Genomic DNA, 19,373 nt, shown 5'->3' on the forward strand with positions numbered 1-19,373 from the left:
AAGCCAGCACAAAAGGCTAGTTTATGATTCTGTTTATATGAAATATCCAGAATAGGTAAATCCATAAACACAGAAAGTAGATTAGTCGTTGCCAAGGTCTAGGAAGAGGGGGAGATGGGGAGTAACTGCTAATGGGTACAGGTTTCCTTCTGTGGGTGATAAAAGTGTTCTGGAATTAGATAGTGGTGACAATTGCATAACTTCATGAATGAGATTAAAAACCACTGAATTATACTTACTGGGGTGCATTTTATGGTATGTATTACCTCAAATTTTAAAATAACTTTTTAAAAACAAAAGCAAAAAATGTGTTGACTCCAACTAAAGACTGAGAGGACCAATCCCTCTGTGTTTCCCTCTCTCAGCCCTCATGTGGATGCTGAGATCTAGACATGCAGATTTTTCAAAGGCCATTGGGTACCCTTTTTCACCAGTCCCCAAACGTTGGAGGGTATACACAGATGCCTTAGAGTGGTGATGGTTGCGGGAAAATCTACTGATATGCATCATCGCTTCCTGTCATTACTAGAAGTACCACATTTTATGGATCATCTCTTGCAAGGGTTTTTAGATTATGCTCCTGGCAGGTTTTGCACAGTTCTGGGGGTTTCCTGGGACATGGGAATCTCAGTGATAAACCTGGGAAAGTCCCAGGCAAACTGGGGCAACTGGTCACCCAAGTTCCTGAGGATCAACAAGCAATGGGTAAATGGTCTCCAGTCCCCAATCCCAGCTCTGGTCCCAACCAACAACCACAGCTTCTCTACTTTTCTTTCTTTTACATAGTGGGCTTTTCCTATACTTCTGTATAAGAAAACGAGTTCTGTAGCTAAAAAATGTTTTATAAATCACTATCCAAGCCGTCATTCTCCTGATGGGCCTCATCAGCCAAAGCCTAGGAGGTTCAAAGGCTTAGCGTTTTCAGGGAAGTGACTCTAAAGACAAAGACAGAACCTCAGTACAGCGGGGGGGGGGGGTGGGGGGGGAGCAGAATTGAGCAAAGGTGCCTGGATGAGCTCTGGGGGGCGGTGGGCAGGGCTGGGCTAGGTTCTTGACTTCATCCATCACCACTGCTATTCCAATCAGCAAGTGTGTCTCAAAGAGCAGAAGCTGGAACTCAGTGCAAAGATCCTAAATTTGAACCACTTTGGAAACCTGAGAGCTTTACAGATGGCTTCTGAAGTCCTGTCCAGCCAGCACTGACTTTCTCTGATCCTAGACTCTGGTGGCATTCCACCCATAAATCTTTCGCTCTCATCTCTATAAACTGAAGGCTTCTTACTATGAACGCATGTGACTGTCTGCCAAAGGTTTCTTTTTCTGGTTGTGAGAGTACATTCAACCCAAGCTTAGAGTAAGCCAAAAGCGGCAAAGAATATCAACTCTGCCCTCCAAAGTGGCCCTCAACCAAAATGAATGGGGAATTGATAAACAGCCCAGCCTCTTTGCTGGTCCACGGGAAAACTTTAAGGCATGTTGTGCAGTCTGCCAGATTTCCCTAGCGGAGCTGAGCCCAGCTGCCCACAGTAGTGATCTGCTTAATAATGCACCCTACATCGCTTGCTTTCCCACCTCCCTTCCCCATTCCCCTACTGCTATGACCAGTGACCACATCCCAAAGAAACCACTTGCACTAAACTCTTCTCAAGGTCTGCGTCTGAGGGAGCACCCAACCAAAGATTGATACTGTCACATGTTGAATGGAAATAGCAACGATTAAAAACAAAACAAAACAAAACAAAAAAATCTCGACAGCCATTCCGTGGAAAATACCCAGCAGGGAGCTCAGGACTTGCTCAGACCAACAGTGGTAAGGAGTCACCCTGAACAATGCACCAAATTCATGATTCATTTAAATATAATAGAAAGGACTATATTAAAAGAAATGAACATGGAGCTGTTTGCAAAACACAAAGGGTACCATGGGTGCTTTTAAAACCTACGATTAAATGAATAAAAGCTACTTACTTATAAAAGGCCTGGTTCTCCACCCCACACTTCCAAAGGTGTTTGCAGGCAGCTGGTGTTGAGGTATGGAATGCCAACATGGCTTTTTTCTAACAAAAAATAACAAAACAAAAGGCACGTTAAACACAGTTTGTGTTTTTCATCCTTTTCCTTCAAGTATTTACCTATATGTATCCCAACACCTACCAAATGGATTTGAAGTAACTGGCACACTACTATAGTCTTAAAAGTGTTGTTGAAATGGTCTTCCCCCTCCCTCGATCTTTGCAGACATCACTAATCTATCTAGGCCCTGTTTCCGATAAAAAACAACTTCATAATCTTGAACTCACCAGGCATCGCCCACTTCTCAATCAGACTTGGATTAAAGACTTATTTGCCGACCTTGAATAACTAGTGCTTGAACTAAAAACTAGGGTCAGGAAAATCCACAAACTTCCAGGCTTAGCTCTGAGGCTCAAAGTTGCAGCCATGTCCTCCTCCCAAATGTGTTCCCTGGTTAACTCAACTTGTATCTGATAACTCCTTTATTTTAAGATTCTTGGATCTTATAGACTCTGCTTTATAAAACTCTAACCAGTACTGATATATAGCTTTGTAAGTATTCTTCACTTGTTTCACATATCTGTATTTTTGCAAATTACAGAGGTAGGGGAGGTCCCAGTTTCTATTTCCCAAATCTATCCCAGTGAATTTTTCACATAGGGGGGTATACAGTCAGTATTGTTAACTGACTTTATTCTTAAATGTGCAAACCCAGTGTTTATTCATTTAAAATGTCCTCAGTATATAGCTTCCATTTTCACCACCAACTTAAAGTCATGGTCTTTTGTGGTTACAATGCTATAGGCACATTATACTTGAATTTTTCTCATGCACATGCACGCACGCACAATAACAGATCATTAGAAAAGCAATATCTGACCTCCTTCTGGGTGCCAATCACATAAAACGTCTTTCCTTCAAACTTCAATTTGCAGACATCTGGCCTAAGAAAAGAGAATCTCTTTGGGTAAGAGGGAAAAAAATAAGTGGCAATTAGCCAAGGTACGTGGCTTTTCCATAGGAATCTGCTGATTCACAAATACCAAGCAGACTGCAATGAAACAAGATATTATCTTATCATTGGTGAAGGCCTAACGAGCAGCAAAAAGTCCCCAAGTGAATTATGCAGCAATTTTCTTCCCAAGAGAGGATCCGTAGGCAGCTCAGAATTATTCCATTTTTTACAGTGAAGCTACGCCTTTCTTGCAAGGAGCTCTAGGGGTTTCATGAACATTAATGACCAAAACAATATTAATTGGCCAGCCCATTTTGTGAGGTAGGAAGAATGTGGTTATTTCAGACTCAGTTAATGAAATGACATGAATTCACAATATCTGTTCCTTCCTCCTTTCATATCCATCTCCAAGAAGCACACAGACCACACTGAAAATTTTTCATTCCTGCTCTCCCTGTTTATAGAAGAATATTTTATTATATATTGAGATGCTCAGAGTTGTGAGAACAACTTTAATAAATGACAAATTATAGTCAAAAGAATGATGCTACGTGTCCTGTTAAGGAACTGCTTGATTAAAATCTGCCTGAAATGTAGACCCTAGGTCACCTTCTTGGTAAGAAAATATGCGTAAATAGAGGAGAGAATTCTGGTTTTTATTCCTTTGATCTAATTCCTCGGATAGTGATATGAGCCCCTGTGCTTTTCCTGAGGGAAAAAGAAACAGTGAGGTCACAATAAGCTGTTTTAATTTAGGTAGAGGGTTTGCAAGAGTGACAAAGCTCAATGGATATTTAAAAAACAAAACAAAACTAAAATTAATGAGAGAAGAAAATTCATTTTAGTAACACTCTCATAGCTGTTAGAAATACACGTGTCTAAGCAGTGGCTGAGAAGGATGGAGCTGTCATCAGCACCCCGCCAGGAACATCAAAATGTAGAACCCAAAACAAATGGTCAGCTTGTCCATCTCAATTCTTCAATGTACACAGTAAGAAACTGAGTCCCAAAGAGGGGAGAGACTTTCAATTTATCTGTACTTGAGACACGTCCAGTTTAACCTAACTACTCCAGAGCTCAGACAATTCAGAATGTGAGGATCTAACACATTTCAGGACCTCCAAGCCTTTCTGATCCTAGGATAGGATGGCGAAAGCCCCTAAATTACCCATGCTCCCCAAAGACAATATGAATCCCTAGGAAATTTATTCTGGAATGGACTGAAGGATGATTAACATTGGAGCTTCTTTATAAAGTGCTGAAAATACAGAAAAAAATACTGGTTAACACCACCATGTTATAATACATGTATATAACATCACAGTTCACAAATCACACCACTCTCACACACTATTTCATTTGTTTCTCTCCTATCTCTTTCCCTCCCTATAAGGCAGTCAGATATAATTGATCCCCATATTATGGATGAGTACACTGAGACTCAGAGATGTGATCTATTAAAGGCAAATAAGATTGGAAAATGCTAATTGTGGAAGAAGAAAACAAGTGGGCATAGAGAGGAGCTGAAAGTATGAATTAGTAAAAGGCAATGATAGGGCAGGGAAGATATTTAGAGAAACAGGACATCTTAGAAAGAGAGGGCTGATCATAAAAAGGAGCAGAAGGTATAGGGAGAGGAGTGGACACTGACTAACTAATGTTAATCTAGTAGAGAAGGTTTGAAAGGAAGGCTGGTGCTAAGAGGAGAATGCTAAAAAAGTGGGGAGGGCTACTTAATAAACTGGTTCTGGAAGAAATCCTGAAGCTATAGAACCATTAAGCTGAGGTTCAGGTAAGTGCCACAGAGTATTTCCAACCCAGGACTGAGGATGGACGCCCACTGCCCATCAAGAAGAACATCAGACCCAAAGCTCAGGCCAAAGGAGTGAACCAATGAGACACGACAGAGGTGGCAAAACCTGTCAAGGACCATCAGAGAGGGAACTGAATCAAGCTGAAGGCATGAACAAGACTAAGCCTTTACAATATTCCATCACACATATAATGTTCAGCCTTCTTTACTCTTTACCAAAACCATTTTCTCTTGATTGGACGTAGTGGCACAGCTGGTCATCTACCCCACTCCACCCTCCCACTTCTCTATGGACCCACCAAGATATCATTCTTCATCAGGGTCATGGGTTCGTGCAGATCATGCTCTTCCCAGTCCCAACAGGATGGATCTTGATTCAGCCAATCCAGTCAAGCAGTTCTCATTCTTCTCAGAAGGACTAGTGTAGGTGGGCACATGTGATATGCCCAATCCTGCCTCATATGCAGGAAGTTTCCTACAAGGTTTCTGAAAAAGTTACCCTTGTTGTACTAGCAGAGACATGGAAGGGCTGCTCACCTCCAAACTCTGGGTGCTGCTGTGTGAAGATGTGACAGACAGCTGCGCTCATGACCATTTTATGAGCATGAGCCTGGGGACAAAAGCTACCACCCTGGAATGGCAGAGAAGAAAATGGACCGACCCGCATTCTTCACAGTGTTGTCGGGCAATTAAGTTAAAGGATCATGGAATTGTCCAACCTCTGGAAATTTTGCTATGGAAGATAATCAGTCCTCTTATTTATAAGCCATTGTGTGCAGATATTTCTGTTATTTTGACCAAAAGCATCTTCACCGATACACTGGGTAACAAAAGGTTAAATCTGCAGCAAGGATTTGACAGAAGGGAATGGAGGGAAGTGAGAGGGAAAGACGGGGTCTTGAGTTGCTCAAGGGAACTTGCACCCACCCTGACCCACACGTGGTCACCCCTCAGGTCAGAGCAGAAGCTACTGAGGAAACACTGGACACCTCCTATTTGGAGGCAGAGCCCCTGAGCTCAGGCCACAGCCCAGATCTCCTGAGTTGACTCCTCAGCTTGACAAATCCGATTCCCTACTAAAATAGGGAAACCTAGATTGGGTTTCATTCATAGGTAATAAATCCCTTTGCAAGGAAGCTCCAAGGCAAAGAAATGGACGTAAGCATTTTACCTGATGTTTCCCCCAAAAAATCAAAGGTGGGGAAAGAAAAACAAGATTAAGAAGAATGGTAAGTCAGTTTTCCAAAGAAGTACTCACCATTTTATCAAATGGATTCTCTTATTTCCCTGAAATACCACAAAGCCTGCAGCAGTGAATCCTAAAAAGGTTGTTGTACCTGTTGAATCCTGCAAAAAATAGAAGTAAAAATATGTTTGGATTGAAGAATATAAAATAAATGATAAATGGTATACTTATTCACCCTTACCCTGGGTTAATTTCAGGTTCATTCTAATGACTGCAGCAATAAACTAAGTTTCTGAGGTTGGACACCCAAGAATAATAATTCTAAAATCAGGGAAGGTCCAGGAATATGTCGCTTTTCCCTTTGAGGAGCAGACCTGCTTATCCATGAACCTCCTAGGAAAGGACAGATTAATCTTAAACCACTACGTCCACTTACGACTGTCTTCTGGGGTCACCTGAGTTCTCAGATCTGCCCTGAAATGTGAACAAACTGTTGTTGGTTGTCATCAGCCCTCAAACTAGAGATGCCATGAGACCAAAGCCCTGAGCATCTAATCTAGCTTGATTCAATCTCACATAGGATTTCAGGCAATTCTAATATAAAGATATGTCCACAAATGCCTACTTTGCTTCCAGCCTCAACCAGGAACACTCAGCATTAAGTAAAATCAAAGGAACAACAACAAAATCTAGTCAGTCTCCTTGTAAAAAAGTAAAACAAACAGAGAGGCTCACACTTGTGGATGAACTATAATTCACTAAATGGAGTAATCTGATTTATACCATGACTAGGAAGAGGTATCTGGCAAACATGCTAAAATAATTGTGCAGGCAGACCACAAAATGCATGGGCCACTGTGGACAATTACCATCAGCTCTCACCCTTGGCTCATCTAGAGAGCCTGGTCTGTACCACAACAGATAATGATGGAACTGGGCAGGAGTTTAGGAGCTCCCCATGTGCCTGCAATGAGGAGCCTGAGCTGAGAGTTACAGGACTGGTATTTGACCAAATACTATGATCTGGTCCCGTCTGAGTAAAGGAATGTTCCAGTATGACTCAAAAACGTCCCTTTAAGAGCCTGGCTGATATAAATGCTTAGTTCAAGATTAAGGTTAGTGTCTGGTTGACGCGTAGTTTAAGATATGGAAACAGATTCTTTCATAAAACATTTCTGGAAAATGTGTGCACAAGCATCACCTTGGGAACATGTTTAAAAGGCTGATTCACCAGCTGCATACCCCCACCCTCACCCCCACTTCCACCTCCATCCCCAGAGATTATGAATCTGTAGCTCCAAGGTGGGACCCAGGTGATTCTGATACACATGGTCTGGTTTTCAAGCTGAGAGAAATACAGTAGTACCTTGGTTTTCGAATGTCTCCATTGACAAACATTTTGGTTTATGAACGCCATAAACCCGGAAGTAAATGCTTCAGTTTTCGCACACAACTCAGAAGTCGAACATGTCACGTGGCTTCCACTGAGTGCAAAATCCTGAGGCCTAGCTGTCGGCTGTTTTCAAACGTTTCAGAACTCGTGGATAACGTTCGAAAACCGAGATACCACTGTACTGTCAAATAACATGAGTAAAGGAAAAAGAAAAACAAATACTCCTAATGTCACAGTATAATTTAAAATCTTTCTTTTCTTCCACTTTCCTGTTTTTAAAGGCTGCATTCTTCCTGGAAATAACCTTGAAAAGAAATGTTAGGACCCTGTAACTTCTCAGGGGTAAAACCATCCACTTGATGGATGAACGAATCCATGTATGTTAATTTAGGAATACGTGGCTACATAGCAATTAGCAAGGAATTGGTACATTCCAATGGACAAAATCAGCTCCCAAAATATGTGACTGCAGCCCACAGTTGTCCCTTCCAATTAGGGGCAGTGGGGCCAGCTGCGGAAATGTCCTACAAGGGGTCTGCCAGGAATACACACCAATTAACTCTTTTGGGGCAAAACAACTGTTAATTGTCGACTTTCTGGGAGGGGCACTTACCTTGCATGGATGGGGATCCACCCCATACGTTTCCAAAGTGTGAGCTTTCAGGAGTAAGTTAAATTCAGCAACCGGTGGGTTCTGGCCTCTAAAATCATACAAGAAAACTAGGGAGTTAATATGGAAAATAACAGAAACATGGAGTCCCTTCTTTCAATAAAATGTGATATCCTAGACTAAATAAAGAGAGAAATCCCTACACAAATAGTAATCAAAAAGACTGATCATTATTCCTCACCACAAGAAGCCCTTTGCCCAGGAAACTGAGCTCCTGTTCCCTGGCTAATTGCTCCACAATAAACTCACAAGTACTCAGAGGACTCCAGTAACCCATACAGTTAATCGACGTTCTCAATTTACCAATAAATAGGCCATTGGAAATGCAATCTTAGTATGAAATAAAACTCAGCATCTGTTCTTTCCAACTTATTTTTTAAAATATTCTAGGGTAAATGATGTTCTTTTTTTTTTTTTTTAAGTGTGTTTTTCCAGGACCCATCAGCTCCAAGTCAAGTAGTTCTTTCAATCTAGTTGTGGAGGGCGCAGCTCACAGTAGCCCACGTGGGGATAGAACCGGCAACCTTGTTGTTAAGAGCACCACATTCTAACCAACTGAGTTAACCGGCCATCCCATGACATTTCTTCTTACTCAAGGTAGAAAGTGGGCAATCCTGTTACCCTGTCAACAAGCCTAAACAGAACCATCCGGGTAGAAAGAAATATAACCATTCCATTGGAAAGCCCTGGATTTTGAAAGGAAATCTCAGCCACTAGTCCTAGCACTAACCTCCAGGGTAGTAAACAAGGTCCTGGCATCAGGGGGATGAGGAGTAGGAGGTGTGAGGGGGGATGGGCTATAAATATAGATGCCTATGAAAAGCCCTTTGGGGGCAAACTTCCAAACCAGGACTGTGCAGTATTTCAAAGACTGCTTTGTCTAACATTAATATCCCACATGTAACTTAGAGGATCTGAACCACTCCCCAAGGATAAATATATAACCCTAACAACCAAGAGCACTTTGTTAAGGAAAACAACAGGAACTCACTTTTATTTTCAAAAGGTAAGATTATATTGAAATATTAGATCTATTTCCATCCAAGCTTCTCCCCAAAGATAAATTCTTCCACAATCCCTCAAGACAGCTAAGAGTCATCATCATGCCTCTACAGCAAAAAGTATCCCATTTACCTTCCCCCTAAAGCCTTGCAGGATCTTCTCTTTACCCTGAGTGCACTGAAATTTCACTCTGACGTGTCTGAAAGCATCTTTCTTTATCATGATCAGCACTGAGGGGACATTTAATCCAACAACTCATATCTTTCATTGGCCATTTCTTTGATTCGTTTTTTCTCTTCTCAACCTCCTCCCTTACTCCCAATCGCTCTCTCTCTTCTCTCCTTTGAGAGGCCGTCCTAGTAAATGGATTTTGAAAGTCCTAGGTCTATCCTCCATGTCTTTTAACCTTTGTTTCGTACTTTAAATCTCTGTCTTTTTGTACATTTTAAATTATTTCTTAAATCAAACTTTTAGCTTGCTGATTTATTCTTCAGCTGTGTGCGTCCTGCTTTTCATCCCATTTATGAGTTTCCTTAGCATCAATTAAATATTTCATTTTCAATGTAATATCTATAGGCATACATCAATTTATTGTTGTGCTTCACTGTAATGCACTTCACAGACACTGCACTTTTTTACAAATTGAAGGTTTTGGCAACCCTACATCAAGCAAGTCTACTGGGGCCATATTTCCAACAGCCTTTGCTCACTTCGTGTCTCTGTCACATTTTGTTAACTCTCGCAATATTTCTAACTTTATCATACTCTTATGATGAACTGTAATCAGTGATCTTTGATGTTTCTATTGTAATCATTTTGAGGCGTCATGAAGCACACCGATTTAAGAAGGCAAACTTAATAAACAGTGTGTGTGTTCTGGCTGTTCTACTGGCCATTTCTCTCTCTCTCTCTCTCTCTCTCTCTCTCTCTCTCTCTCTCTCTCTCTCTCTCTCTCTCTCTCTCTCTCTCTCTCTCTCTCTTCGTGCCTCTCTATTCCCTGAGACACAACAATATTGAAATTAGGCCAATTAATAACCCTACAATGACCTCTAAGTGTTCAAGTAAAAGAGTCAATCGCAGCAAACTTCACTATTATCTTAAGAAATTGCCACAGCGACCCTAACCTTCAGCAACCACACCCTGATCAGTCAACAGTATTCAACTAAATTCTTCACCAACCAAAAGATTATGATTCACTGAAGGCTCAGATGACAGTAAGCATGTGTTAGCTATAAAGAGTTTTTCATTAAGGTATGTACATGTTTTAGACATACTGCTATTGCATACTTAATGGACTACAGTATAGTGTAAACATAACTTTAATATACACTTGAAACCCAAAAGTCTGTGCAACTCACTGTATTGCAATATTCACTTTATCGCAGTGGTACGGAACCCAACCTGCAATAACTCCAAGGTGTACCTGTACTTGGCTCTTGAAATAGCTACCTGTTCTTATTTTATGGAATAATTATTCTTATTTCTCTGAGGATATCCACTTTGTTCCTTTTAAAGTCCAGTCCTGTTTGTTCCATTAATGCTGCTTTCTTGGTGATGGTCCTTTCGTTTGCTGAGTCAGTTTCTCATTCAATGAATTGATGTTTCCTTAAATGTCTGGTGATACTTGGCTGGATGCTCATCTTTGTATCCGATGTTATTTATTTAATGCAGCGGCCTCCAGAGGTTGTAGGGAAGGATGGGATGTGCCATGTGGGAACAGTATGTTTCAGTAACATGATTTCAGGCTAAAGGCTCTAGTTCCTCTGGGTCTTGTCCCCACACAGGATACCTCCAGTTCAAGCCTGGAACCAGAGGAAGGGAGCAAAACTGCCCAGTTGCTCCAAATGCAGTGGCCCACTCACCATGATGGCCAACCTGTGTATTTGTTGCCTGAAGCAGCCAGAACCACTCCTATCCTTTATGTGTATTTGCCCTAGATTCCCTCTGCTTCCTGTCTTCCAGAGATACTGCAAGGCTTCTGACCCAGAGATGGTATTCTTTCTTGTATCCACTTTCTAATACTTTTTCTATTATCCATAGGGACTTAAAGGAGGAAGGGAAGGTAGCCATATATGCTACCTTTTCCTTTTAATAGAAGAATTTTTAAATCCATCCTTTACAGAATTTATTCCTGAGAAATTCACTCAAACCCCTAATTTAGGAAAATAAAGTCTTTCTAAAGCCTTTCAAGATTTCCTCTTTAGTCTTAGCATTCTGAAAGTTCACTGATCTATAAAGGGGGCATCTTTATTTATTCACCCTGATATTAGCACTACATGGGCCCTTTCAAGCCAACAACTATTTTTCTTTGACCATTTCTTTGATTCTTTTTTGTCCCCAAGTCACAGTAATAATAATTATTTCTCTTCTTGATAAAGTAACAATAGATTCAAGAAAGTCACTATGTTGATGGGGATGAAGAAAAGGATTTCTTTTAAGTTTTCTCAGTATATACAGGTATTTCTCTTGCCATAGCTCTCTTGTCAATTCTTAAAGGACTATCCTACCTTTCACCAGAAAATTATTGAATCTAAATATTGGGTCTTTCTCACCCCCTTCCTCAAAACACATACCATCTCTCCCTCTCTCACACTCATTTGTACACTCACCTCACCCGACTAGGGACAAAGCACAACACTGAGCTCTCCAGCATGTTACTAAACAGGACCTCCACTCTGGTGGCCCTTCACTCACTGCAAAATTTCAGCCTACTGACCCAGACTGGGGCCAAAATGAAGCAGGACCGGAGCCTATACAACCCAGTGCCTCCTACAGCCACAGGCCACTAGGTCTGCTCCAGGATCATCCTCCCGGGTGACATGAAAGGCCCTCACTCTGCCGACACTAACAAGAGCTCCTCTGCTCTAGAGAGCCTGCCATTCTCCATAGTGGTCAAACTGTCAGCACCTTTGTATAAGCCACACATTGCTTATTCTACAAATTATAGTTTGGTTAAAGCACACCCCCCTTCTTTTCTAGTCAGTCTGGGAAACAAGGTAATTGTGAAAAGTTGTAATTTGGAACTTCATGTTGGAAAATGAGTAAGTTTTGCTTGCCTCGGTGGTCTCTTTCTGACCACTCCTGTCCTTCGTAAATCTGATGGGCATATAATTTCTAATCGCAAACACCCAACCCCAGATGGCAGCAGGTGCAGTGCTGCACAGCTCCAGAGGTCATGCCATTAAATTCAAAGAACTCTGTTCATCAGGAGATATCATCCAGGTGTGACAAGACAAGCCCCAGTATGGGGAAAGATTTTGGCAACATGTGCAATTATAAAAAGGACTCCTGTACAGAATTTTTTTAATCCTATAAATCAATAAACAACAGTGAAAAATTTTAAAAGGCAACCCAGAAGAAAAATCAGCAGAAGACTTAAATAGACAGTTAAATAAGATATCCAAATAGCTAACAATCACATGAAAATGTGTTTCACCTCTTTATGACCAGGAAAATGCAAATTAAAACTATGAGAAAGCATTTACACATCCGTCTGACAGCTGAAATTTTAATCACAATACTAAGTACTCATGAGGATGTGCTGCAAAGACAACTCTCATACACAGCTAGCAATTCGATAGAACTACCTGGAAAACTGGCACTATTAAAATTAAACATGTTTACCCTATAACACAGCAATTCTACTCACAGTTATATATGCAACAGAAATTAGTTCATGTTGTATCAAGAAATAAATAGAATTTTCATAGTAGTGCCATTTATAGCAGCAATAAATAGGAAACAATTTCAAATGTCTATCAACAGTTAAATGGATCTAAAATGGAATAATATTTGTTGGGGTGATGGGAGGGGGTTGGGGGCAGGGTGAAAAAGGTGAAGGGATTAAGAAGCACAAATTGGTAGTTACAAAATAGTCATGGGGATGTCAAGTATAGTAAAAGGAATATAGTCAATGATATAATAACTATGTATAGTGTCAGGTAAGTACTAGACTAGGCAGGGGGCTCACTTCTTAAATTATATAAATGTCTAACCCCAAGGCTGCACACCTGAAATTAATATAAAATAATACTGAATACCAACTGTAATTGAAATAAAATTAAAAATAAATAAAACAAAATAGAATACTATACAGCCACGAAAATGAGTTAAAACTACACACAACAAGATGGGTGACTATCATAAAAATTAAACTTAACAAAGAGGCCAGACACAAGTGAAAACACACTGAAAATATTCCAGTTATATGGCTTTCAAAATGAGCAAAATGAAATTAAAGTGTTAAAAGTCAGAGAAATGATTACACTTGGGAAAGAGGAAGAAGGTAAATATTGAGAAGGGGCATAACAAGCGCTTCTGAGGTGCTGACAATTCTCTCTTTGGCCTAGGTGGTGGTTACATACATGCTTGCTTTGTAATAATTCATTGAGCTTTACACTTACTGTTTTGTGCATTTTTTCTGAATCTGTGTTCTACTTCACCTTTTAAGAGTTTATTTTAAAAGGGAAAGAAAGAAAAGGAGATGTGAAACACTGGGAACGCTCACATATTGGTGTGGATGTTAGGCAGGAGCAACCCCTAGCAAACACACTACCGTACCGTAGAAAAGCTAAAGTTGTGGAAACTCTATGGCCCAGAAAATTCCACACCTGGGTTTGCACCTAGACTAGGGACGCCTACTATGTGGACCCCCGCGAGAATTATTCAAGAAGCCATAGTATCAAAAACCTGAAAACAACCTAATGTACATCAACAGGAGAATGGAAACATATTGCCAAGGAATATACATCCTCTTTTCACTTAATATTCATAAAGGAGGAATTCTTATCTTCATTTTATAGGTGAGGATGCTGACACTCAAAGAGGACAAGTAACTTGCTCAGGGTAACTCTGCTAGTAAGTGGAGGAACGAGGTGCACATCCAAGTCTGCCTGGGGCCAGCAGGCTTTTCAGTGCCTGCACCATCATCACTACCAACCAGATATGGTCAAGAGCCATCTGTCTGCTCTCCCGGATGCCATGGCAGAGCACCTCAATGTCACTTCTTATAAAAAGCCTGCGTCATATTCTAAGCATTGCATCTTATCGGTGATAAGGCGATCCATCCCAGGTGACTACTGTTTAGACCTGATTAGAGAAAACTGATGTCTCAATTTGGTCAGAGATCCCCAAACGAAAGCACACAGGCTAAATCCTGACCACAGCCTGGTTTTGTACAGCCCTCAAGCTGAGATAGCTTTGTTTGGGTTTCCATTTTTCAATGGTTTAAAACAAATGAAAAATAATATCTTATGACCCATGAAAAGTATCTGACATTCAAATGTCAATGTCAGTAAAGTTGTACTGGAACACGGCCACATCCATTCATGTTCGTCCTGTCTATGGATGTATCAAGCTACAATGGCAAAACTAAGTCATGGCAACAGAGACCGTATGTCCTGCAAAACCTAAAATATTTGCTAAATGGCCTAGTACAGAAAATGTTTGCTGAACCCTGAACACAGGCATTGAGAACAAGTAAAGTTATGTCTCTTTGATTCCATAAAATGAACATAAACATAGTACCTACCTCCAAGATTTGGTAGAAACAGTAAGCAATGAAGAGACATAAAGCAGTTAGACTAGAGCCTGGCACAGAGCATGCTCTCCCCTCACCCAGAATAGCATTTGTTCCCTTGCTAGTCCTGCACATGACTGACATCAGAATTATGATGTTGGGGAAAATGTCAGAAAGCACACTGTGATATTTACAGCAAAGCAAAGGCCCCTCTTTAAAATAAAAGTCCTCAAATCAGTATTGTTTGCTTCGGGGTTGACTACAAATCTCCAACGGTAAGCATTTAAAAGATTTAGCCTAAAAAAGGTCATACACAGAGAAAAGGATAACTGCCAATGTTCACAGAAAGAAAGGGGTTCAAAACCAATGGAGGAAAGGTGGAGACTCAACAGCACTAGGAACTCCTGCAACCCCTCACTCACTGAGGAAGAAACAATTTAATGATCAGGTTTTCAGGAAGACACTAAGCAATTAAATAGAAATGCTTTTTTTTCATTCCCTTGAGTCTCCCACTGGACATTTGTTTCTGGCAAAAACTCTGCTGGGTAATGGAAAATAACGATTTCCTAGCCTTTAAATCTTGCATCAGAAACTGTTATGCTAAGGTTAATAATGTCTCTAATGAGACATTTAGAAGTTAAAAAAAAAAACAGTGATTAGTTGAATTCTTTTTTAAGAGCTAACTAACAATTCTCTAAAGACATGCTTTTGGAATATATTCTGTGGGGTCAAGTAATTATGTATTTAGCTATATCTCCCTTCTGCCCTCCTGAATGCTTTTTGCCAAAGAGGAGCACTCTCTCTTTTATTGATCTGCCTTTTAGCATACCATTACACAGAGTACAAAAATGTACAGCATCCCAAGAACGAATCCAAATTATTAGTAAACATTAATTGTGGAATGAGGTGCGGATCTTGCCAGCAATGACCTGGACTGCCTAGAACACAGTTGGAAGGCAAGGGCGTGGGTTTCACTCCACCTGATCCATGTGGCTCTATGAGCTCCAGAATTAAACTCATGGGTAGAAGACCAATATAATGCCTGAGTGAGGTTAGTTTTTGCTGCAATTTGGTTGCAACTTCAGTTAGATTTTGCTCACCACTGGCTTCAAATGCATGAATGCTCTCTTGACTCGCCCTTCCTCAGGGCTTAAAATCTTAGCACCCATGAGACTCTGGAGAGCTCCCTTCACTTTCTAGCCTGGCAGTCAACTTTTTGACTGCATTGCATCTCTTTTGCTCTTCAGTCCCACCCCTGGCTCTCTGAACTTCAGAAAATCTTTCTTCCTCCCTGTGGTCCTGACCCTCTGTTGGCAGGAGCTGTCCTGCCCTGGCTGAAGGTCTGGAGAGCCTCAGGGGGACTTCACTCAGCACTCCACACAGTTGACTTTGGCACCCTGCCCCTCTCCACTCAGGGAAGGCCTGGGGCCAAATGGTGGGAAAGCGCAACTCACTCTGTAGCTGGAGACTTTGTGGTCAAGTCAGCCCACTCATGGCCACTTAAAGCTTGTTAAAGATTTGGCCAGTTGCCCTTGGCATAGGTCTCCTATGGCATATTCCCCCTCCTCCCAGCACACCTCCAAAAGTGAAAGCAGTTCTCCTAGGAAACACAGTCTGGACTCTAGTACATTTAGGTTTCTTTGTATCCTCAACTCTCAGATAGGTTTTAAAAATATGATTTCGTAGTTTAGGTAGCTTGTTGATATTATCTTGGTATTGAGAGGAGATAAATGTCTCATGCTTTTCTACATCCTAAACTGGAAGGGAGAGTCCCCAGTCTGTCATTTCTAATTCTTTACTTAGAGAAGGACGTTATCTCTTGCAAACTCCTTGGGGACCATTAGGGACCATCTCTATGCAAAGCATTAGATAGAACACTATACATCTAGGTAACTGCCATGCTATACGGTAAACAGTGGTGATGCCCTGGGGCCAGGAAAGGACAAGACTTAGCAAAGCTTAGAAAGAGCAATGTACAGGGAAACCCCTGTTTCAGGTCAAGGTCTGTTGCTTCATAATTGTATAGCCTTGGAAAAATTCATCTCAGACCTCTCTTCCCTTCTTGGTAAAAGAAGGTGGTCACAAACTTAATACCAATGGAGGCAGAAAGTGAATTGGCTGAGCAGAGACAGTGGTGACTCAAAGAGCAAATGATTCTTTTAAAGGGCACTGCTGCTTAGCTCTAGCTGAGTGCAGCCATCTCGGGGGTCAAGGCCTAGTGGTACCAAATCCTCCAGTTGCAAGTAAAAGTAGAACTTATGGCAAGCGGTTCCATTTTTTAAAACTATTATTTGAACATCCACCTGGGTCCAAGTATAGTTCAGGGACTGTCACTTTATAACCCCTGCTTTGAACTCCAAGAGTCCCTTAAGTGTAATAACTGGACATTAAGTTTGTTTTGGGTTTGTTACTTCTTGATATTCAAAGGCTCTGGATGGCAGTTGTAGCTGTGTATGACTAATAAAAATTAGGAAGCAAATTAACTGCTGCTTCATGAATATTGTTTTTTAGACAAAACCTTTCAAAACATGAGGTCACGGGGGAGCGTAGACGAGGAAGTAGAGCACAGCTTGGTGGTGAAGCAGTGGAAGGTTACTGGGCCAGGTCATCCAACACTCCTACAGTTCCTGACATATGGCTGCCCCTCCATAAATATTTGTTGCATGAAAAGAGTGATGGATAGATGAATGGATGTATGTATCGTGGGTGGGTACATGTATGGATGGACAGACAGATGGATAGAAGCATGGGTATTTGGATGAATCACGGATGGGTGTGTGGATTGATGAGTGGATAAACACACTGTTATAGTCTCATCAAAAGTTCAAAAAGTCTTTGACTCTGTGTAATTTAGAATCACATTTCAGAGGCAATCAAAGATGTATTTAGAAATGGCTAATTCCAGCTTTTGATACTGCCCCCTCTCTCGTTCTTCATAGCCATGTTGTACTTCAGTGATTGCTTTTTTCCCTTCAAGTCACGTTTGCCAGATTTTTTTTCATCTGTATAAAAAAATATCGATGGCTTAGGTGCTCACATCATTTGTCCCTGGCCTAACCCTCCCTAGAAATGTCCCTGACTCTAGGCTACATAATTCAAGGATTTAGTGTTTACAGGAGGAGTATTTGATGCCAAATTGTTCTGTCTTCCCTTCCTAAGAAGGGTGTAATGCCAAGTAACAACAGAGAATGGATATGGAGTTTACAACCTACCAGGAGAGAGATTCTAGGGTTTTGGAATGACAGACTTGAGAAAGAAAAGGATACAGGGAGGGGGGAGGAGAGATAACAGAGGAAAAGCATAGTTTAAGAAAGATTAGAACTATAAAATAATCTGACATTTCCCCTCTTACTTTTACACAATATACACTCTCTCAAAACTGCACAAAAACATTTCCTAAGGAGGCCCTTGTGATCTATCCATCAGAAGCATAGGTAGAAAGTTATTTATCATAGCAGGGCACTTATTTCGAGAAAGCTAGACATTTTTGAGACTACAAATCCTTGACAGGAAGCCACAGCACATGATTTACAGAAAATGTGAGTTTTGAGAAATAAAAAGAGATAATGACTCTGTTTAAAATACACTCAGTGTCATTATTGATTCCAGCACAAACTTCACTGCATTAGTCATTATAGTGATGGATAATTGGATGATTTTTCTTCTCTTTAAGGGCAAAGAATATACAGTAGCCCCCCCCTTATCCATGAGGGATTCATTCCAAGACCCCCAGTAGATGCCTGAAATCGTGGAGAGTACGGAACCTTACATATACCGTTTTTTCCTATGCATACATACCTATGATAAAGTTTAATTTATAAATTATACACAGTAAGAGATGAATAAGAATAACTAATAATAAAATGAAATAATTATAACAATATACTGCAATAAAAGTTATGCGAATCTGGTCTCGTTCTCAAACTATCTCATTGTACTGTACTCACCCTTCTTCTTCTTGTGATAAGGTAAGATGACGTGCTAGATAAAGGAATGATTCACATCCCAGGGGAGGGAGCAGGACAGTGTGAAGTTTCATCATGTTATTCAGAATAGCTCACAAATTAAAACTTATGTATTTTTTATTTCCATAATATTCCATTTAATATTTTTGGACCGCAGTTGACGGGGGAAGTTGATGGGGAAGAAACTGTGGAAAGCAAAACCACAGATAAGGAGGGACTACTGTACTTCATCAAAACCTCCAATTGAACTTTTTGAATGTTTAAAAGCTGATGACCTGTGACTGAAGCTGATCCAAATATCGTGGTCTCCAATGAGAAACCTGATGAACTGGTGATGAGAGGATTAGCTGAATAGAAACTCTAGGAAAGCCTTCAGAAAAGTATATCAGGGTTTCTGATAGTGAAATCAATCTTATTTTTGATCTTCAACCCCCCTCCACGCACCCTCAGGACTAATAGAATGGGTACTCCCTTTTAACCCAGACAGCCATGATTAAAGCTGTGGAAAACGGAAACCAAGAAGAGTAAAAAATAACAGAACTGTCCTTTCCCCACGAATTGTGGCAATGGTGTCCTTCAGCCAACAGAGGGCTCTAGAAAGAGGAATTACTTATGTCTAAAGCAGTACCTCGTGCTAGGACCTCATGTCTGCAGACCAAACTCAAGTGAAATCTGTAAATGACAAGAGTTTCTTTTTTACACGTAGTTTTGAAAACAAATATGGCTCTTATTGTCTTCAAATTATCTATATAGGCAGAAGACTAAAGTAGAAATTGATTTTAGACCTGCTCTGCTGCATGTTTAGAACAGAGGTCAACACACTAAAACCCATAGGTCAAACTGGGCCCCACCATCCAA

General features: G+C 40.7%; 1 protein-coding gene across 7 annotated transcripts in view; it reads right to left on the reverse strand.

Annotated features, from left to right (window-relative positions):
* The window catches only part of FRMD3 (FERM domain containing 3), a 247,202-nt gene that overhangs the window by 64,486 nt on the left and 163,343 nt on the right, over window positions 1-19,373 (reverse strand). For all 7 annotated transcript variants that reach the window (XM_081065847.1, XM_081065845.1, XM_081065850.1 and 4 more), the window contains 4 exons: window positions 7,974-8,061; window positions 6,040-6,128; window positions 2,894-2,957; window positions 1,969-2,057 (listed from right to left, as the gene is read on the reverse strand). In XM_081065847.1, coding sequence (XP_080921973.1) covers window positions 1,969-2,057; window positions 2,894-2,957; window positions 6,040-6,128; window positions 7,974-8,061 — 330 coding nt within the window. The remainder of the gene's footprint in view (window positions 1-1,968; window positions 2,058-2,893; window positions 2,958-6,039; window positions 6,129-7,973; window positions 8,062-19,373) is intronic.

This window comes from Rhinolophus hipposideros, assembly GCF_964194185.1.
Source record: "Rhinolophus hipposideros genome assembly, chromosome: 11".
Classification (NCBI taxonomy): domain Eukaryota; kingdom Metazoa; phylum Chordata; class Mammalia; order Chiroptera; family Rhinolophidae; genus Rhinolophus; species Rhinolophus hipposideros.